This window comes from Myotis yumanensis, unplaced genomic scaffold (genome assembly GCF_028538775.1).
Source record: "Myotis yumanensis isolate MYYU_CA2020_CCGP unplaced genomic scaffold, mMyoYum1.0.hap1 SCAF_4, whole genome shotgun sequence".
NCBI lineage: Eukaryota > Metazoa > Chordata > Mammalia > Chiroptera > Vespertilionidae > Myotis > Myotis yumanensis.
The window spans coordinates 5083241-5105039 of NW_027223755.1; the positions used below are offsets into that span (position 1 = coordinate 5083241).

At 46.3% G+C, this 21799-nt stretch overlaps 1 protein-coding gene and 1 non-coding gene across 2 annotated transcripts in view; one reads left to right on the forward strand and one right to left on the reverse strand.

Annotated features, from left to right (window-relative positions):
- MROH2B (maestro heat like repeat family member 2B) overlaps positions 1-18787 on the forward strand; it is a 53488-nt gene extending 34701 nt beyond the window's left edge. The window contains exons 24-42 of the mRNA XM_070411411.1: positions 261-340; positions 1813-1948; positions 2040-2135; positions 2425-2514; positions 2831-2951; positions 4741-4838; positions 7183-7335; positions 7900-8057; positions 8567-8693; positions 9435-9622; positions 10511-10651; positions 11021-11135; positions 11706-11852; positions 12098-12280; positions 15994-16149; positions 16473-16607; positions 17001-17103; positions 18196-18261; positions 18679-18787. Coding sequence (XP_070267512.1) covers positions 261-340; positions 1813-1948; positions 2040-2135; positions 2425-2514; positions 2831-2951; positions 4741-4838; positions 7183-7335; positions 7900-8057; positions 8567-8693; positions 9435-9622; positions 10511-10651; positions 11021-11135; positions 11706-11852; positions 12098-12280; positions 15994-16149; positions 16473-16607; positions 17001-17103; positions 18196-18261; positions 18679-18785 — 2400 coding nt within the window. The 3' untranslated portion in view covers positions 18786-18787. The remainder of the gene's footprint in view (positions 1-260; positions 341-1812; positions 1949-2039; positions 2136-2424; positions 2515-2830; positions 2952-4740; positions 4839-7182; positions 7336-7899; positions 8058-8566; positions 8694-9434; positions 9623-10510; positions 10652-11020; positions 11136-11705; positions 11853-12097; positions 12281-15993; positions 16150-16472; positions 16608-17000; positions 17104-18195; positions 18262-18678) is intronic.
- Positions 1065-1196, reverse strand: LOC139009663 (small nucleolar RNA SNORA38). The gene has a single exon (XR_011471383.1). It is a non-coding gene; the product is annotated as a small nucleolar RNA SNORA38 (small nucleolar RNA).
- Positions 18788-21799: the final 3012 nt, after the last annotated feature.

Here is a 21799-nt window from a genome sequence, read left to right on the forward strand (position 1 = left end):
TCTTGTGAGTTTCACTTGTTTACACTGTTCTTGTGAGTTTCACTTGTTTTTGTTCTTGTTGCACTTCCCTCAGCCCATTAGCTTCCCAGGTAAGATCTAGGGAGCGCCATAAGGTCAAGCCTAATTATGCTAAGAGGACTGTGCCCTCTAAGCTGGGACTTGTTTGTGACTTTGCCAACAGGTCAGTCCGAGGTTTAACCCTATAGTGGCTCCCCACACTTGATCTTTTCTGAAACATTTCACCTCCTTGTTTGTGGCAGGACTTCATCAGGGAGGAGCCTCTGGATTCCTTAGCTACCCCTGTTCGGTGGAAAGCCTTAATCGCCATCAGATACCTCAGGTAGAGAAATTTTTGCTGTTCTCATTGAAAAAATGGTTCCTCCTCCATGTCCTTCTTCTGACATATAGATCAGTGCAGACTCCAGGGCACCCTCCCCAAAACGAACACAGTTCCTCAGTGAACTGTGGGGCCCTTCAAACAGGGCCCTTTTCTCTCTCCGGAGTTGCCAAACTGACAGATCGGTCACTTGATGCTGACAGAGAGAAGGGCTGCTTAGAGGAGTCGGATGTATTGATATATGAAGACTGAAATTTTGTGCAAAATGACATTTTTCTTCCTAGATCTTGACCTGTAGTAAAACTTTAATCTTCCCATTAAAAAATTGTGAAAGCCTTAATCAATTCCAGTTGGTTAGTAACAATAGGCCTGAAGAAGAAAAATAAAGTTAAGCAAATTTTTAAAATAGCATTCCCCCCTGCAGTATAAGAAATTCAAGTTCACTGATAAAACTTGGAAACCATAGAAAGTTTTAAAAAACAATAAAATTACCCCTATTTTTACTTTATTTTATTATTTTATTATTATTGATTTATTTATTTGCCTAATAGCCCTGGCTAAGACTTCTAGCACCATATTAAATAGAAGCAGCATCCTGTTCACTCCTGATCTTAGAGGGAAAGTTTTCAGTTTTCACCCTTGAGTATGATGTTACCGGCAGGCTTTATATATGGCTTTTATTATGTTGAGGTGACAAAAATCATTATTTTTCTTTTTTTTTTTTCTTCTCTGTGGGATAGTTGTTCTTGAGGCTGCAGGGAGCAAGCTGGCTCCAGACTTCTCCAAGTCCACGTTTCTTTGCCTCCAATTCTTACGTGTCCAAAGTCAGGGACCCACAGACACGCCTTTGTTGGGCGGTACAGAAATCATTTTCAATGGCCTCCTAATAGCTTATTATTTAGATGTGCCTTATATTACTTAACCAACCTCCTCTTGCTTTTTTTGACTGTGGCCTGTTTTTAAGAACTACAAATAATATTTTGGTGAACACCTTTATGCAAAAAGTGTTCCCTGAACTTCTAACGATAAAAGTTGACAATTTGATTTAATAAATATGCTTAAGTGTCATCCTTGTATCAGGCACTGAGCTGGGTTCAAAAAAGACAGTAATAAACAAAATGTGGCCTTGCCCTGGAAGGGTTTTAGCCTCCCGGGAAAGCAGATACAAAGCACACCTATGGGATGTCTTAAACGTAAGGGAAGGCACAAGTTGCCATGTTTACAGACAGGAGGGAAATCTGAAGACAGCTCTCATACATAAACCTTGAACATGAGTAAGAATTAACTAGGTTCTAGAACAGTGTTGTGAAGTAGAAATATAATGTAGGTCACGTGTATCATTTAAAAATTTCTAGTAGCCACTTTTTAAGAGTTCAAAGAAACAAGTTCAATTGATTTTCATCATGTTCTTATTTAACCCAATATATTCAGTTATATGATCATTTTAACATGTATTCACGTGGCTCTCACTCCAGTAAACTGAAACCTCGGCTCTCACTGAATGACAATCTGAACATTCTGGAAGAGAACATCCGAAGGCTGCTGCCCCTTCCGCCTCTGGAAAGTCTCAGAAATGAGGGCGAGACAGACAAGGACAAGGAGCACATCATTGTACGTGGGGTGAGGCCCGGGTGGAAGGAAGAGCCCAGTGGGGCCTTGCCCTCTCGCCTCGGCCTCACCTCCCACTCACCTTGGATTTCAGTTTCTCTACGAACGGTCCATGGATGCTCTAGGAAAGCTGCTGCGGACCATGATGTGGGACAATGTGCGTGCCGAAGACTGCCAGGAAATGTTTAATGTGAGTAGGGCCGCTGCTCAGACTGATCCCCAGGCCCCCTAATCTGTGCGCCGGTGCACCTCTCAACCTGGACCTCCTCCTCCTCGCAGGGAGACGTCCAACCCAACCCACTCAACCCCAAGTGGAGGGCCCATTCTGTGGTTCTGTTATCCTGTCCACTGAGCAATAGTGTGCAGGGTGGTCAGCCCCTGTCACTGCAGTGGCTGGCGGGGGAGGGGGAGAGAGAGAGAATGCGAACGCATGGATCAGCAGGACGCTATGGAAAGGATGCTTATCCTTTGACCAACAGCTTCTCCGAATGTGGCTTGTTTCACAAAAAGAGTGGGAAAGGGAAAGAGCCTTCCAGATCACCGCCAAAGTGCTGACCAACGATGTGGAGGTGAGTCCCCCCCTGGAATGAGTAGGTTTCGTTGCTTGCTAACAGCAGGGATCTCCGAGGCCTCTGGAGTCCAAACCTGTCTCCAGTCCCCGATGGAGTGCTTTCCGGGGTGGCACGCCCACAGGACCAGCCACGTGGTTGTCTGTGAGCTGCTTGCTTACTTTCCACCTCCCTGAGAGGGTAAGTCCAAGATCCCCTTTCATTCGAAGGACCAGCAGGGAGGAATCAAGGGACTTACTCTCTCTCTCCAGTGTTGGGAATGTCGGGAGGCATTATCCAGCCACCCCATCACCTTGGGGGCCCCTTTGTCCTGCAGGCACCGGAAAACTTTAAAATCAGCTCGCTGCTCGGCCTTCTGGCCCCGCACTCCTGTGACACCCTGCCCTCCATCCGCCAGGCCGCAGCCAGCTCGGCCATTGCTCTGTTCTATATACAAGGTGAGCGAAAGACAAATGGAGAGAAAAATACTTGCTTTCTTCCCAGTTTTCCTCCTTGTACATCTGTTTCTCTGCTCCTTCTCTCTTTCTCCCTCTCTCTTCCCCTCACTTCCTCAGTTCAGCCATTTCTGAGTTCTAATACCCTAATTATGTCACAGAATTTGCCTCTTGGGTCTTTCTTCCTCCATGGTTCTATTATTCTTTTTTAGAAATAAAGATAATGACACCAAAGCATCTTAAGGAGCCATGAAAGTGGGTGGAATGTTTGAGAGTAGCCCTCTCACATGGTCTTCCAGGAAGAAGTGATGCTTTCATTCTGTTTCTCTAGGAGAGAATTTGGGGAAGGTTTCCCAGTTGGCATCTCAGGCCCTTGGTCCACTCTCTGAGTCCATGTGAATAACTGGCAATGTCAGTCAATGTAAGGAATTTAAAACCCCAGTGTCGGGCGGAACCCAGCAATCAGGACCCCTGTCCAAGCTACATCGGTGGGCGTTTTGTGGAGCACAGCCCTGCAGTGGGTGTGCTCAGCTGTGTGTAGGCCAGGGAGGCCAGGCACACTGGTCTCAGTTCAGTGCCATCCACCTTTAGTTCACTCTCACAGGCACTCAGAAACTATTTCCCCAACGCCTTCCCAGGTGTCAAGCACTGTTCTGATGCTGGAGACGCAGAGATATTACAAGTCAAAAGCTGGGATTTGGTGGGAGGGGATGGGTGAGGGCACAGTCAGTCAAAAAGAAAAAAAAAACAGCAGAAACAGAATAGGTATGAAAGTCCCTTGGAACGTGGGAGGATAATTCATTAAGTATATATGCTCTTACCAAACCAGAAATAAAAATGAACTAAGGAAGTGCATTCTATTACCGTTCTACCTATTCTTCCTCCAGCCCCCTTTATTTCCCTGAAACTTGCAAAGTTCAGGTCTTCAAACACTCTTTGTTAAGAAGAAATCCCATAATCTGTTATTCACTTTAACTCTCTTTCTTGATTGATCAAATGAGCATGGTAGAGAGAAAGAACATGAGTATTAATTAAACACCTACTAGACACCAGTAACAAGTGTAATACTAAATTAAATACCCACTTGATACTCATGGATGCTGCTCAGTCAGTTTTGAGATGAGGGATCCGGGGTTAAAAATGTACCAGTAGCTTGGACCGCTGATCTCGTCGGGGTGGGCTTTGAGCCCAGGTCTGCGTGACTCCAAAGTCTGTGTGAGTTTTGCTGGATGGGTGGCCTTCCACAGAATCATTCAGGTGTGTGTTTCCACAACTACCATTCATTCAAACAGCAAACTATTTAGGTCTACTTCTATAAACTGAGATCAACAAGCACCTACTCAGTGCTGACGTTCCCATTGCACTAGCTTCCCGTTCCCCCCACAGCAGCTCACCGCGGAATGGAAGTCCAACAGAGTCAGCAGCATGGTAGGGTAGTAAGAGCCTGGGCTTCAGTGTCAGAGTGTCAGACAGACCGGGGCACAAGTTCTGACTTTCCTATTTTTACTCACCATCACGTGGCCAAATGGCTTCATATCTCTGCCTCAGCTTTCTCATCTGCAAGAGGGGGACAATAGCAGGAGGAGATCACTGTATGCGAGTATTTAACATGGTGCCTGGCAGGTGGAAACTACTCAATATGTGTCTGTTCTTATGCTCACTGTCTCATCGGGCAGTGTGTTTGTTGAAAGTGTCCAGCAGCTGAATTCATGTCTCATCACAATCTAGCCAGCCTCCGCCATGTCTATCAAGTCTTTGACCTGCTACCTGTGTCTCCTGTGGTTGGTTTCAGGTGCTCACCTGGAAGCGGAAAGACTGCAGGGATGGCAGGAAGGCCTGCAGTCTGATGACGTGCAGGTCCAGCTCAAGATTTCTTCTAAAATAGCAAAGGTAATAGACATGGAGGACTGACCAAGGGCTGTAAAGATGATTCCAGATTGACTTTCAAATGAGTAAGCTGTGTACAGCTCACTACCAAAGAGGGCAGCAGCATAGCCATTCAAGTAGAATGAAAGACCTTTGTCCTGTCGTTTATGAACTCTGGGTTGACATGTGTACAGCTGAGGCCTGCTACTGCTCATTTCATGCTCTGGGAAACCTTGTCAATCAAGCGGCCCTCTCCAGGCTGAGGGAGGCAGTGGATGGAGTAGAAGGAATGAGGGCTATAGAGTTGATCAGGTATATTCTGTGTGCACTGCTCAAAGCTCAGAATCCTCAGCTTCAAAATAATGACCTAACCTACCTCTCAGAGATGTTGTGAGGACTGGTTGATCAATTCATTCATTTATTCAATCATTCATTTACTCACCTAATATGCCCTGGGCACCTACCATATGCCAGACTTGGTCCAAGCTCTAAGCACAGAAAAAGACAAAATGCCTGCCTTCATTGAGCTTGCATCCCAGTAGATGGAGTCCGGCAAATAAATATCAGGTCAGGTAGTGATCACTGAGAAAAATAAAGTCCAGTAAAGAAAGGGTAATCCCTTAGAGAAGGTCACCCTGAAAACGGGAAGCATGCAGACATCTGGAAAGATCATTCCAGGCAGAGGGAAAACAGCAAGTGCAAACGCCCTGCCCTGGAGAAAGACGTAGATAATGAGATCCCAGAGATAGTCTGGGGCTGATCCAGGAACCCTGCAGGCCTTGTTAAGGACCTTGGCTTTTACTGCGATTGAAATGTAAAGCCAGCAGAGGGTTCTGAGCAGAAGAGTCGGGCCCACTACCTGCCATTGTGCCAGTTGTGAAAAACGCACAAGTGCACCCCCGTGTGAGGCGGCATCACTCCTAAAGTAGACATTGTAGAGTTGTATGTATTATGGCAATTAGCCCCAGATGTCGGTGAAGGGTCCAACAAAGTCCATCAGAATAGAGGGCAGAACACCTTTACCTCATTTGCAAAAACCTTGTATGGACTAGTGATGGTTCTGTGAGGGGAAACATGACTGAATGTATGTTTCTGAAGGGTTATCTGGCTGCTATGTTTAGATTAGAACATAGGCTGGCAAGAGTGAAATTGTGCCAGTTGTGAAAAGCTTTGGAGGAAACTACAAGAATCTAGGAGACTTGGACTAAGGAGACAGAAGTGGTGACAAAAAGAAAGTGATCAGAATATGGGAGAAAAGCAAAATGGAGACTTGGCGGGGGGGGGGGGAGGGGGACATATGTCACATGGCTAAGAGTGTCTGAAGCATGATAGGTACTCAACAACATGAGTTTCCTTCCTTCCTTTCTTTGTAAACCAACACCCATCACAATGTGATTTAAAAAAAAAAAAAAAGGAGAAGAAGAAGAAAGAAAAAAGATGGCCATTGAGCTTGGACCCCAAGCAAGCATTTGGTGCTACATAGAACAGGCTAGTCTAGCCCTCTGTTGTGGGAACCATAACTCACAACCTGGGAGACACACTGCTCATGAAAAGGAACCTTTTCCTCGCAAGGATGGTCCCACCAAACATCACCGGGCCGTGTAATAGAGGGGAAGCCGGTTGTGAAGAGGAATGTGCTCATACCTACAGATTCATGATTATGACCACGTGGTTGGTTAAAGCCCTAGATGATGCTCCTGGAATTCATTCAGACTGCTCGCTTTTCACACACGCACTCACCCTCACACACTGCTATCAACCAGCTTCCTGTATAGTTCTTGTAGAGATCAAAACTGCAAAGTTTCAATTTTCTTGACCTTTTGTTGACTACTCTTAATATTGAGACTGGGAAGAGGAAAACACAGGTCTCATAAAAGTTCAGACTCTGCGTGTGTACGGAGGCACCTGGTGTTCAGCATGGCACTGAGTATACAGTGATAGATTTTCCTGAACTCTCAAGTCTTAGCTATTCTTTGGCAGATGTGAGACTTACTTCTGTGCTATATGAAATGTGCGTGAAGTACTGCGAATCATATAAATTACTATGTAGGCATCATGCGTCATTTTTCCCTTATGAAATATACTATATCACTTTAGTTTGGAGAGAAAATTGCATCAGCAGACCTGGAATGGTGTAAACTGACAAAAAAGGCAACTCCAGGGAAAGTTTGCTTAGAGGCCAAAGGTCATGTCTATGTCCTATTTTAGTATTTTCCCTGGTGTCTAAGGCCCCAGTCTTATGCTCACTGTTTGCCACGCCCATCGGTCTCCAACATCCTAGGACAAGGAGTAACTGCATATGGTGGGTGCCCAGGCGTGAAGCGAGGTGGTGACTAGCGTGCATTTCTCTGGTTGTGCGTATCCTCAGGTTGTGAGTAAGCTCATCCCAAGTGGAGAGATTCTCATGTTCCTGGAGGAGACCTTGGATGGTCTGGAGACCCTCAGCGGCCCCTGTGCCACGGCCTGCGGCCTGTGGATGGTCGCCGCCCTGAAGGAGCAGGGAGCTGCCTTGGAAGATCAGGTACACTGACTGCCCGGCTGACAGCCCAGCACAATTCTCACCCTTCTGAGCAAGATGTTTTCCCACCGGCTCCGCTTTGCCTTTTGAAATTGCTGTATATCCTGTGAGATCCAGACCAGATGTCCCTCCAAAGCGGCGCCAGTTACTCGTGGATCCACGCCCCACGCGCCCCGTCAGTCGTGTACCTCTCACATACCATCGGCCGTGCACTGGCCCCTGGCTCGCACACAAGCCTTTGAGTACATGCCCAACAGCCTTTAGCAGACACCCCTTTCTTTTGAGAGAGTTCTGCATCGTATCCACCTCGGTTAAATTTCTCCCGGCGCTTAGCTTCGCACAGCACCTGGCCAAAAGCAGCCTTTCGCTAAATTGATTTAAGGAAAAAGACCCAGGGCATCAACAATTCTCCTGAATAAGAGAAAGGCCATGTGTAGACTCGAGGATCATTTTTAACATCTTTTATAATTCACCAACCACCGATAGGCTGACCATACCCGCCCTGAGCCTTTCACGTCCTAGAGGGAAAACGACGACGTAATGCTGGCTTTGGCTTTTTCTTTTTAGCTGTTGGAGATCTTGGGCATAATTTACTATCACCTGCCAATCCTCAGGCAGAAGGAGGAAAGTTTTCAGTTCATTCTGGAAGCCATCTCCCAGATAGCCAGCTTTCACACGGAGGCAGTTGTCGCGAACCTTTTACAGAAGCCTCTGCCCTTTGACAGGTAGATTCTGACTGAACTGGTCCCCCCTCCCAGGAAAGGCCACCCTGCAGGGCGTCGGGGAAGGGCTTACTGTTTGAAAGGTAGCGAACAAAGCTTGGAAATATCTCATTAATTTAAAAATGAATGTTTCCCCTGCTGTGTGTGTATATATATATATATACATATACATATATATATATACACTCATTGAGCAATGATGAGATTTTTTTTTTTCTTAAATACACCATAGGAATAAGTGAATATTAGAAAGTGAATATTTCTCTTCTTTTTGGTTGCCCAGAATTCACCTTTTTGAGAGGCTTCTGTCTTGGTGGACATTAGCAAACCTCAGTAACCCAAGGCCAGAGTGCAGGATTGTTAAGTAACAGCCTTATTGCCCCCAGACATGCTAACATGTCCCTCTGCCTCACAATGCTGGCTAGACATAACGTGGTTTTAGAGTGAATCCGATGGACACGCTCCTACTCCACGGAGTCGTGCCTTCTCCACTTGCTGCCCTGCTGCCCTAGGGACACGAAGACGCTGTGGAGGGCTCTGGCTGAGAACCCCGCCTCCAGCAGCAAGCTCTTGCGAGCCTTGACCGTCAAACTGGACAGCGGGTTAGAGGACGACCTGGCGGGCATGGATGCCATCTCAGTGAGTGAGACCCCCCCTGCCCACCACAGGCCTGTTCCAACCTGGAACTTGATGATGTATCGTTTGTCACACTTCTCCTCTCCTGCCCTGATTTTAAATCAACTCCAATTTATAACAGACAAATGAGCAATCATTGTGTCTGTGGCTATCATTTTCAGAAGCAAATTCCTCAGTAGCCCAAAGAAAATCTGTGTTTCCGCATTTCCAAATTTGTCTTCAGGATAGCTGAAGAGCCCCTCTTTTTTTTGAAAGACCCCACTGCTGGAGCACATGTCACTTCACCTGCCATGTGGAGCCGCCCAACATGGCAGCCCAGAGAGAGAAATATAGTCTGAGCTGAGAAGTTTTCAGACCAAGCCTTCCTTTTTTAAAAATTTTTTATACATTTTATATTGATTTCAGAGAGGAAGGGAGAGGGAAAGAAAGATAGGAACATCAATGATGAGAGAGAATCACTGATCAGTTGCCTCCTACATGCCCCCTACTGGGGATTGAGCCGCAACCTGGGCATGTGCCCTTGCCCAGAATCGAACCCAGGACTCTTCAGTCCACAGGCTGACGCTCTATCTACTGAGTTCAACCAGGGAGGGCCCAAGCCTTTCTTTTCTATGTTTTTTTACCATGAGCATGACCAGCCTGGGAGGCAGTTGTTTGGGGAGAAACAAACTTGCTGATCAGCCCAGTGAGCGAGTGTCCTAGGAAGAAAGGAGCCTGTCTGACCAGGGATCCTTCTCTCCTCAGGTGGCCTGTGCTATCCAGGAAGTGGTATCCATAGGCACCCCTGTGACCAGCTTGTACCCACAGCTGTTCACTCTCCTCCTGAAGCTGGTCAGCTGCACCCTGGGCCAGAAGATGCCCACTGCTGCCTGGAGCTACAGGCGGCGGGTGATGCAGCAGGGGGAGCGGCAGCAGATCTTGGACCCCTGCAGGCAAGTAGCCAGGCAGGGAGGGCCTTCTAGAGCTGTCCTGATCGCAGGTTGCAGGGCCAGGACTGCAGAAGTCAAGGCCAGTGCCTTCTGGCACAGCCTCAACTACCCATGATGATATAGGAGCTTACCATGGAGCAAATCTTCCCTGAGCCCATACCCAGCGGAATTGCCCAAAGCAGTCACAGAACGAATGAGCAGCTGTCTTCTTCCCAAATGGCCCACTCTGTTTCCTTTAGTTGAGACCTTTATATATATATATATATATATATATATATATGTATATATATATATATATACACACACACACACACATATATATATATATATACACACACACACACATACATATACATATATATGTATATATATATAATCTTATTTTTTTTAATTGATTTCAGAGAGGGAGGGAGAGAGAGAATCATTGATTGGCTGCCTCCTGCATGCCCCCTACTGGAGATCGAGTCCACAACTGGGCATGTGCCCTGACCTAGAATTGAACCATGACCTCCTGGTTCATAGGTCAACAACCACTGGGCAACAATGGTCACACAACTAGTCATTGCAAGATGCATCCTGACTTCTGAACTGCTGTTTCAGAATCAGTGAAATATGGTCTTTTTTCAGTTTCCATCCTTTAGTGCTTCATTTTCTCATGAGAGGTTGGCCAGATTGTGTGGCATTATTTACCAGCTCAAATCATCTCGATGTTCCCTTTGATCCCAAAACTAAAGTATGAGGTCAAGCTGCCTGTGTTTCCCTGGCCCAATATCCATTAATGCAGGAGTGAAGGAGCATTGTGGGAAAGAGGAAGAGTGAACCTGGGACATCTCAGTGCACTGTACGGGGTTGACTTACTCTTGTGATGCCAACTGGCCTCCCACCCCTCAGGCTCTCAACCACAACTCTGAAGTGCGTGCAAACCCAAGCCATGAGAGAAGGCCTGGCCAAGGAGTCTGACGAAGGGGACAACTTATGGACGCTGCTCCACGGTCCCAGCACCCACCACATGGGAGTGTGTGCACTGGCCAGGTAACCTGCCAAGGTCTGAGAACTGCATACAAAGGAGAAAACTCAGAACAGGCAGCTTCACTGAGAGCAGTTGACCCACCAAGGGCTTATATACAGTCAAGGAGAAGAAACAAGGAAGGAGCAAAGGGGGTTGGGAAGAGATGGTAGGATCAGCTCAGAACTCACCACCCCCTCAAAAAAACAGGGTTACATTGAACAGTTCTAGGCACGTTGCATTTATTAGTACATTGGGCTCTTGGTAGGCAATCTCTTTCCTTGCACATTCCTTCTTAGAGGACTTATTTTCCTGCTAGAGAAATAGACTAAAACTTCCTCCATTGTTTAGCAATAAACACGCCTTTGCTACAGCTGGAAGCTTGCGTTTTCTAGGAGCATGGCCGTGTGGCACCATGGAGTCACAGTGGACATCATGGGGCAGCTCCTCCCATCGCTCACCTCCTCCTCGGAGAACTACCGCATAACCGGCACGGCATTCTTCTCTGAGGCAAGGCCAGCTGCCCGCACAGCAGGCTTGCGGGGCCCCTGCGGTATTTCTCTCAGGGACCTGCAAGGGGACCTTTGGTAGTGGAGGGATCCGGCCACTTCCAGAGACATGGCACCTGAGCAACGAGTGAGAAAAACATAGAGTCCACCCTCAACCTCCTCCTTCCCTCTGGTCTTCAAAAGCCAACCTCCCAGGACAGAGGAGGGTGGAGAACAAATACGAGAGGGATAAAACCAAAAGGCATATTTCTGTTCCCCAGACTCTGGAATAAAGGCCGTCCCGGCTGGTCCAGAGAAGGGGCATTGTCAGTAACTCCTGTTTTCCCGTTTAGTGTAATTAGAAGCATCTTCTCCACTGGGTATTCTGTTGTCATCACCACATAACCTTGACCTGTGGGCTGCTCACATCTAGAGCTTAGCTTCTGCAAGACTTGCTTGTTCACCAAGGGCCCTTCCCCCTCTGCTCCACGAGCAGCTGGGCCTCCTCTTCAGCTGTAGTTCTGGTGCCTTTGCCACTCTCCTGAAGGGAAGCCACGCCCTGAACTAAAGGGGGGGAGTGTGTTGGTTTCAGCTCATGAAGGAGCCGATCCTTTGGCGGCACTGGAATCTCCGCGACGTGCTGATCTTGATGGATCAGAGCGCCTGGGACTCCAATGCCACTTTGAGGCAAATGGCCATCCGAGGGCTCGGTAATACAGCTTCTGGAGCCCCGCAAAAGGTAACAGAAGGGTTGGGGGTGGGGGTGATATTTTATTTAAGTAGAGTTTGAAATACTTATTTACAAACCCACTTGTGGTGGCAAGAAATTAAGGGCAAATCCCCATAAACTGCTGAAGTTGTAGCTCTTGATTTGCAGTACCTGTGACCCTAACAAACATTCAGTCCCCTTGTCTGGGGTTTTCTACCCTATTCCAGATACACATACAACAGTTTTTGAGATTGAACGACTCTATTTCAAAATAGGTGCGGAAGCATAAGCAGCTAATGTTAGAATCTGTCATCAGAGGTCTGTACCACCTGGCCCGCACCGAGGTCGTCTGTGAGAGCTTGAAGGCTCTAAGGAAGATCCTGGAGCTGCTCACAGACCGAGACGTGAGCTTCTACTTCAAAGAAATAGTGCTGCAAACAAGAACCTTCTTTGAAGACGTAAGTGAGCCTGTTCAGGAATCTTCCCTCCCCAGAAGAAGTGAGTGAACGCAAAGAGGTCCGGGTACTGCTTGTAGCAGACAATGCTGGTGTCCCATCCATATTCCTTGGCCTGCCCAGAGGTCACCTGCCTCAGAGGTCACCTGCACAGAGGTCACCTGAACAATTCCTCTGCAGGCTGTTAGCTTCCTGTGTCTCTCTGTGTAAGGGGACACTCTGACCCGGGCATCATAATTGGTCTGAGCAGGGTGGGCTGGACATTAGGAAAGGACCCTCAAATGATAAGAAACAGGAGTTTGTAGAAAAACTCCCCAGCTTCCTCACCCCTCGGGATTGAGCTCCACCTTCTCACAAGGGTAACACACTCAGTTATATTCCCTGTTGTAGCGTTTGTCTCTTCCCTATCGCATTCCCCCTCCACATTATGCTTCCTGGCCTCACTTCCTAAATCAATTACTTACGTCTAAATCCTTATCTCAAAGTGTGTTTTGGGGGAATGCAAGTTATGACAATACTCAGTACCGGACGAGGGCCCCCATAAGACATTGTCACCTCCAACACTATCTTTTCCACATCCAGGAGTCAGAGACTCAAAACACTTATGTGGTTCATTTCATCCAGGAGTCAGTAGGAACCAGCTCTTGGGCCACATCGGGCCCAGAGCATCTTTTTGTGAATTGGGTTTCACTGGAACACAGCCACGCCGGCTGTGTGGAGCACGCTCCCTGGTTGCATAATGTCTGTGGCAGCTTTCCCACTTCGTTTGCGGAGTTGATTAGTTGTTACAGAAACCAGATGCCCCACAACGTCCAAATGGATTTACTGTCTGGTCGTTTAGGGCAAAGTTTCTCAAACCCCTGATCTTATAACCCGAATCTCAGAAAAACACCAGGCAGCCATCCTGGGCGGGGGAAGGACATTTTCCTTTCTAACTTCTGGGAAATTTGATTTTATGATGTGTTTTTGGTGTATTCACTGTCATCAGTGTAAAAATCTATTTCACATCTAACTTAAATTGATATTTTTGTGATCTAAATCTGTTTTTTCCATGTTGTGTTGTCAGAGGAGATGGAAGACTGCTCGCTGCCTCCTTCTGAAACATTAAGGCTTTATTCAATTACCTATTTACCTCCAGTCTCCAGCCTGGAAAGTCTTTGTTTCCTTCATTATTCATCTTAACCTAATTTTTCAGCTCCTGCAGTATTTTACGAGCCAGTGACTGTGTTGTACTTCTCAATGAGGCCAGAGAAATATCAAATGTTATCTAATGAAAAAGTACCTCAGATCTCCTCTTTTCCTAGTCATTCACTCCTTTTTTAAAAAATCTTGCCCTTTCTTCGTGACTCTTTGGCAATATATTAACCATACAGACCTCCAGGTTTTAGCTTGCAAATGATGCCCGAGTCCGGAATTCTCCAGTTTCGTATTGGTCAGTGTCCCTGTTTACTTACCTGCTAGCCGCAACCTGACCTTTGCAAGGAGCTTTCTGCTCATTTCCAACTACTTTCTCCAATGTGTCAGGATTACTCTTAATTCCCATCTGGTTCTCAAAAATGTTTACTTGGCTCCCACTCAGGTCAGTATCTTCTGTAAAATAACAACTGTGCTCTCTTTTTCCATTACACAGACAGTTGATGACCATCTTTAACAACAAAGGTCTGAACTGCCCCCTGCAGAGCCCCATCTGTTTGTTAGGTTTCCTGGGGTGGTTGTTGACCCAGCGATCATAATTCTCTTAGATCTGAGCCTCCAAAAGTCACACATTCACCTGTGACATTAGTGGTCAAGATCATCTTTTTCCATCTTATTGCAGAAGAAAAACAATCGAAAATCTTGCTGGTTAAATTAGACCTTTTTCATTTCTACTATGGATCAATTCCATTGCATTTGCATAAAAGTTTGATAAAACTTGGGTCATAGCAATGACATGCAAATTATTCTCCCGTAAAGCTCTCTTTCTGCAAACATATTTAGCTGTACTTTATGATACTTTGCCCCTATAGTTTCTACAGATTAAACATACAATTTTGTGATCTCCAAATCCCCCTCACCTTTTTTTTTCAATATTTAAGTATTTTCCAGGACTTTGCAGAACATGGAGACACTTGGATGAAATGGTAGAACAGAAAATAAGGCTGTGGTCCCTCCCAGCTCCAGGCCCAGCTTGCTGCTATTTCCCACACTGTCACCCTGAGCAATCACCTTACTCTCTGTGACTCGTCTTCTCCATTAACGTCTCTCCCAGCACCCAAAACCCTGTGCTACTTCTCTTCTCTGCTTTTTCATCATCCCAATTAGCTGATCCTTCCTTAAACTATCATGAGGTCATCAATTTTGGAAAATTCAAAAGATTCATTTAAGTAAATATCTCTCTACTTTTTGGGCACTCCTTTATTAATTAGTCTGCTTTCTTTTTTAAAAGAATACCTTTTGAAAATACATCCTGATCACATTCCTAGGACATTTAAAGAATATTTCTATTACACTGAGTCACATCTCATATATTCATTTAACTTTGCCGGCCCTTTCACACAGACCAGCGTTATGTTTTCTGGACGATCTTTATTAACTTCCTTTTTATGGCATTTTGTTTGTGTGTCCACTTATGCATTCAATTTGCTTTCAGAATTAACTCCTCTACCTTCTCTTTCTTTCTCGTATTCATGGGAATGCTTTTTGTTGGCCTTGTTTATTGCTAATCTAAATATTATTCTGCTACTCAGGACGACTTTTTCTTTCATTCCTCTGCCCCAACATGGGTATTTTAATCTAATTTTCTAGACCTGGGGTTTGGAGACAAGCACTCCGGAAAATTCCTCCAGGTTTGTTAGAACTCTGAATCATATCAGCAAAGTATCTGAGGTAATAGAAGGCATCTTTCTCCACCACTATACTCTATGATAGTTAAAAAATCATTGCCTACCATTCAGGACAACAAGCAAAGAAGTTCCAGAATCTCACATATGCAAGAATAGAGCTAAGCACTTCTTTGTTTGTCCTCTCTCTTTGAGACCCAAAGCTCAAATTTCTAAGCTGCTTGTAATTTCATTAGAAAGTATTTGCACCCAGTCGGCATGGCTCAGTGATTGAGCGTCAACCTAAGAGCCAGGAGGTCACCGGTTCGATTCCTGGTCAGGGCACATGCCCAGATTATGGGCTCAATCCCCAGTGTGGGGTGTGCAGGAGGCGGCCAATGAATGACTGTCCCTCATCATTGATGTTTCTATCTCTCACTCCCTCTCCCTTCCTCTCTGAAGTCAATAAAAATATTTTCTAAAGAAAGTATTTGGGAACTTGGAGAAGGGTCCTGGGCCTTGGACAGTTAAGATTAGAAATGCCATAACCCTAGGCTCCAGATGCAGTCAGGCTGATCTGTGTAAATACAAAATAAACAGGAACTCTCCCTGGCCTTCTGCTTCCTGCTTCTCATTCCTGTGGTCACATTTCCCCATCAGCCACTCAGAGGCAGCAACCAAGTCTCCGAGTCTGTGGTGTCCCTTAAACCCTTGACCCAGAGTCATTTAAACTTTGGTCATGTGGGTTAGTGAGCTGCTGGGAAGGGAACATCTGGGGGCTGTGACCGGTCGGTGGCCATGCATGGGTTCCAGCCGTCCTTTGTGAAATGGGGCCAGGCAGGGTGGGGGTGAGGAGGGGGTTCTGGCTGGAAATGGCCAGAAAGGGGGCTCACCGATGACTTGCATCTGTCGCCACAGGAGCAGGACGATGTGAGACTGACTGCCATTGCCTTATTTGAGAATCTGGCATCCCTAACAGGAAGAAGGTGGAAGATTTTTTTTGCGGAAGAAATTAAAAAGAGCATGATTTCATTCCTTCTCCACCTCTGGGACCCCAATCCCAAGGTTGGAGCTGTAAGTGGCCCCGGCACAGACCCCTGCGCCTTCTCCTCTCCTGTGGCCGAGAGTGCCCGCACGCCCAGTGGCTGGGCTGGAGTCAGAACTGAAGTCCCCACTCGCAACTGAACCTGAAAACCACTTCTCCAACCCTGGATTCTCTTGTGCCACCTCTTCCCAAGCTTGCTCTTCCATCCTTGAAACCGGGAAGGTGCCAACCCTGACTAGGAAGCCCTTCAAGTCCCTGACTTCTGCTCCTTGCCCAACACTAGTTGACATGTCTTCCTTCTGGGAGGGGGTGCAGCACTATGGACTGTGACGCAGAAAACTCTGTCTTTCAGGCTTGCCGTGATGTCCTGGTGGTCTCCATTCCTTTCCTGGGCCTCCAGGATCTCTATGGGGTATTAGACCGTCTTCTGGACGGTCAGGATCCACCAAGGGCCAGGGATTTCTATAGGCAATTCTGTGTGAAACTGGTGAGTGTGCAGTCAATGTTGCCTGGAAAAATCACAGGCAAGAGTCCCGGCAAATCCCAGAAAGACAAACAACAGGGCAAGGGATCTCTGGCCAGACGCAGAACTGTCTTGGAAAGACAGCAGTGATTCTTGGTATTCTGCCCTATTTCCCGAGTCCTGGCTAGAATCTGTTCTAGATTCCTGTAACACGCCTGTCGATTAGACCCATAAGCCCAGTACCTTTCCGATTAAATTTAGGTTGGAATAGCCATAAGACATCTTCCAATAGAATAAGTAATGGCTGTGTGAGTTTCGCTGGCCTTTATTTTTTTCCTTCTTATGACCTCTCAGTTGCTGATTTTGAGAAAAAGATCTCTTTCTGGTTGCCCACTTTGCAATACGTATCTTTTCTAGGCCAAGAAAAATCAGGAAATCCTGTGGATCCTCCACACACACTCATTCACCTTCTTCAGCAGCAACTGGGAGATGATCAGGAGTACAGCCGTCAAACTCACAGGTGAGGGCACCTCCACATTCCCCCCTCAGGTATGTCTGCTCTTTGCACCTAGTTGTGCTTTGACTGCAATTTTACTCCAACTTGAAAACTGGTATAATGAGTATGACAAGAAAGAAGGAGAGGAGAAAGAAAGAAAAGAAAAGAAAGGAAGGGAGGGAGGGGTGGGGGGAGAGAGGGAGGGAAGAAGGAAGGAGGAAGGAAGGAAGGAAGAAAGGAAAGAAGGAAGGAAGGGAGGGAGGGAGGGAGGGAGGGAGGGAGGAAGGAAGGAAAAATGTCTTGCAACATCTCCCTTCAAAGGTACCTGTTCTCTTTGGGGAATGAACACTTACATCTCCTGACTTTCCAACACTCACTCTGCATTCTGGGCCCTTTGTGCTTCTTTTGGTTCCAAGTCATTGCTCCTTCTTTTCTCCAAGATTTTGCTTCAAGCCTGCTGCCCCTGCCTAAATGTTTTCCTTTGCATCACTTCTTAACATAAACCATAACACACCTAAGTTCAGTCAAGCTGAGAGCTTTAACAGCAGCTGGATGCGAGTGCAAAGTGTGTTGGTGTGGGGCCAGCAGACCTTGGCTCTGCTGTGTGACTCTGGACAATACACTTAACTTCTCTGTGTTGCCTCTTTGTCTGGTCTATAAAAGAGGATGCAGGTGAATCTCTGAGAACCCTTCTAGTATGTAATTCTAAGTCTGTTCCAACTGATCAAGCCCACAGTGAACAGACCCACTAGCTTGGCCACTTTGAAGAAGAAGGATTCTTTATTTGATCATGTATATGGTCCCACAACTATACTGTAAACTTTTTGAGGACAGGGACCATGTCTTACACACATTTGAAACCCTGACAACCACTGGCACAGCCCCGGGGAGGACACAGTACGAGCTTTCTCAAATGCACATCGAGTGTGTGACGACACTCCAGACCCAATAGTCACGATCCTCGCATCATCCTGGGGGTGCGTGGAGTGCTGTATAGTTTGTTCATTCGCTAGCCAGACCATTTAACCTCTGACCAGGTTCAGAGTCTGGCCTGACCCCTCGCATGGCCTCTTCCTCTCTAATGAAGTCAGCATCTTTTTCTCCTGTTGATTTTAGATGCCATTGTTCTCAATCTGACCAACCAATATGTGGAGTTATTAGACAAAGAACAACTGATCACACGTGAGTACCAGCCCCAGTTTCCGCCCAGGGTATGGTATTCTCAGAGAGAGAGAAACGAATGCTGCTCCAAGTTGCATGCCAGCCCAGAAACTGAAAATCCTAGTGCCCCATTGTTGTCTCATTGCTCCCCGGATGCTGGTATATCTCTGGGGTATAAACCAAGCCCAGCCCCACCCTTTCCTAGCCAACAGTTTCCCAGTTGTCTATTGATCGTAAGGTCAGGATCGTCTCTTACCTCATTTCAGTGTTAAAACACATTCTCAGCTTGTGGCTCCAAATCCTACCTTTTAGGGTAAGCTGAGAGCTTGGGATCTGGAGCCCACCTAGGCCTGACCTTCAGTGGGGGGCCCGCAGTGCTGCACATCCTGGGCCTTGACTTTCCTTCCCCACCGGACTCTGCTATTCTCTCCATCTCAGGGCTCCAAGCACTTCGGCAAGACCCCTGTATCAGTGTCCAGAGAGCAGCCGAGGCTACCTTGCAGACCCTCCTGAGAAGGTGTAAAGAGATGAACATCCTTCCATAAACCATCAGGAAATAAACTGCTGTTCCCATAACTGACTGCTGTCTTCCTCCTGGTAACCCACAGGCCTGCAGCATCCTAAGGAAAGACACGGTGCCCGGGTGGGGTCTGGAAGCCGTGTAATCCTCACCCGCTGGGGTCTCCCTGGTGGCTTCCACGAGGGAAAAGTCACTCTCACAAATTCACAGCCACACAGCTTGGCCACAGGTTAGCCCTCTCTCTCGGGAAACTCAAATCCCAGCAGATACCAAAACATGACAGAACTGGAAACCATTCCACCGTCATTAAGAAGAGGGCCCCTGCTATTTCCGCACACAACCCTTTTTCCTTCTGTCTTAGCCATCTGTGAATTGCTACCCACACTCTTCTCTTTCTAATAACCAACTTGACAGTAAACTCTAACCTGTCTGTTCTTTCTGGGTAATAATTGATGTGTCAGGACTCTGACGGTACCTCTCTACAAAAGACCCTTTCTTTTTACTTTTTTTTAGATATATTTTATTGATTTTTTTACAGAGAGGAAAGGAGAGGGATAGAGAGTTAGAAACATCAGTGAGAGAGAAACATCGATCAGCTGCCTCCTGCACACTCCCCACTGGGTATGTGCCCGCAACCAAGGTACATGCCCTTGACCTGAATTGAACCTGGGACCCTTGGGTCCGTAGGCTGATGCTCTATCCACTGAGCCAAACTGGTTAGGGCCAAAAGACCCTTTCTGACATTATGTTAAATCTCATGGTCTCCTCTCCATTTTCATCCCAGAGCATTCCTCCCCTTAAATTGTGTGTGTGTGCGTGCGCATGTGCATGCGTGCATGTGTGTGTGTGCACGTGTATGTGTGCGTGCGTGTGTGTGCGTGTGTGTACTCATTTAACACCACCACCATCCTGATAATTTATCAGCAACATTATCCAATTGAAGTATCCCTTTACACACTCCTGTTACTTCCATTCTGATCTCTTCATCCGCAGACTCTTTGAGGAAGCATCTTTTGTTCTTGTGAAACTTTCTTAGGACCGAAGGAATCTTCTAGGTCAGAGATTTTAGGCCAGAGTTCAGTTATTCAATAAGTTAGCCAATATTTATTGAGTGCCTACAATGTATAAGGCATTTTTGTAGCCACTGGGGCTACAACTATGAAGAAAATGTATTTAAAAATTCTACCCTCATAGAGCATATTCCATGAAATCTGTGTATCAATTCTAGAGGCAGGAGCCAGCCTCCAAGGCAGTATGACCCTTGCCTCCTGGGGTCCAAGTGGTCTCCTCCCGTGATGAGTAGAGAAATGAAAATGGCCTGTGCAATCAGTACAATATTTCAGAAATGACAAAGTGTGACTTCCTAGGCAAGGCCATCAATGGCGTTGCACTCTCTGGAGTCACTCGCTTTGGCGGAAGCAAGCTGCCATGTCATGAGGACCCCCAAGCAACCCAGAAAGAGTTCCAGAGCAAAGGACAGACGCCTCCTGCCAACACCCAGGGCTAGCTTCCTAGACATTTTAATACTCCATCTTGGGAATAAATCCGAGCCCCCGTGAAAGTCTTCAGATGATTGAAGCCTCAGATGACACATGGCCCGGGTGATGAAATAAAATACAGAATGCCCAGTTAAATCTGAATTTCAGGTAAACAATATTTTTTTTTAGTAAAAGTATGTCCCGATTATTGCATGGGACCTACTTAAAGCATTATTTATGGTTTATCTAAAATTCAAATTTAACTGAGCATCTTGTATTTTATTTGCTAAATCTGACAACCCTACTGCAACCTAATGACAGCCCCAAGCCAACATCACTAATCTAACCTCCTGAATTCCTGAACCACAAAACTGTACGAGATAATAAATCTGTTGCTTGAGCCACTGGGTTTTGAGGTAATTTGCTATGCACCAGCGGGCAACTGTCACACAGAGGGCTCATGATCCCACCAAAGTTGTATGCAAATGTCTGAGTATAATTGCATAGGTGCATTTTCTGGGTAACGGCTTTCATTAAATTCTTAATGGAGCCGGAAGTTGTTCCCAATCCTAACATGTGAAACGGAGCAAGGAAAGAAGGCAAGGAACATGGGTTGAGTTGACCTTTTTGGGCAGTTCAAGAAAAGTGGCTTTGTGAAGCAGCTCTGCTCAGAGCTTTCTGCGGAGACGGATCTCTGTGCTGCACTGACCAGTGTGGGCCACGAACCACATGTGGCAACTGAGCACTTGAGATGCGGTTTGTCTGGCTGAGGAACTGAATTTTCATTTTTAAGTTTAATTAAATATAAGTGGTCAATGTAGCTAGTAGGTGCAAGATTGCACAGGACAGTTTCAGAACATGGGACCAAGAGTTGTAATAGAATCTGGGCCAAACCACCTGAGAACCACAGGACATTCTGAACAGATGTATAAATTCACTGACATGGGACCCTGACCAATCCTCTTTATAAATCCCCATGATTCCTCTCCACCCCTCTTAGCACCCAACAGAGTCTTCCTCATCATCGATTTCTGGGAATTCAGTAGAATGGCCACATGAAGTACACATCGCCACTGAGCCTTTATCTGTCTAAACCTGAATCTTAGAAAACTTCACCCTGACAAGAATTTCCAAGACTTTTTTTTCAATCATATCCCAGCTCCACCTCTTAGAACCATGTTACTCGGGGAAATCATGTGACCTCTCTGTACTCCCATTGCAACATCTGTAAAATTAGGGTAATAATTATCTTCATCAAGGAGCTATTGTGAGGATTAAATGCATTAATGTACAGGTACAGCAGTTAGAAACATGGCCCAGAGTCATTGTTAAGCAAATGTTAACTATGCAATATAAATATTAATAATATTAACAAACGTATCATTAGAATCACAGACATCAACATAAACTCAGTGACTGGTTTAGAAAGCCAGCTGATTATGCAACCCCCAGGGGGCCATGTTCCTGACCTTGGGAGGCTGACGATGAAGCAGCCCCTCCCTCCATTCAGTCCAGCCCAGCAGCAGGCACTCCTTTCTCTGGCTGCCTCTTAGTCTCCGCA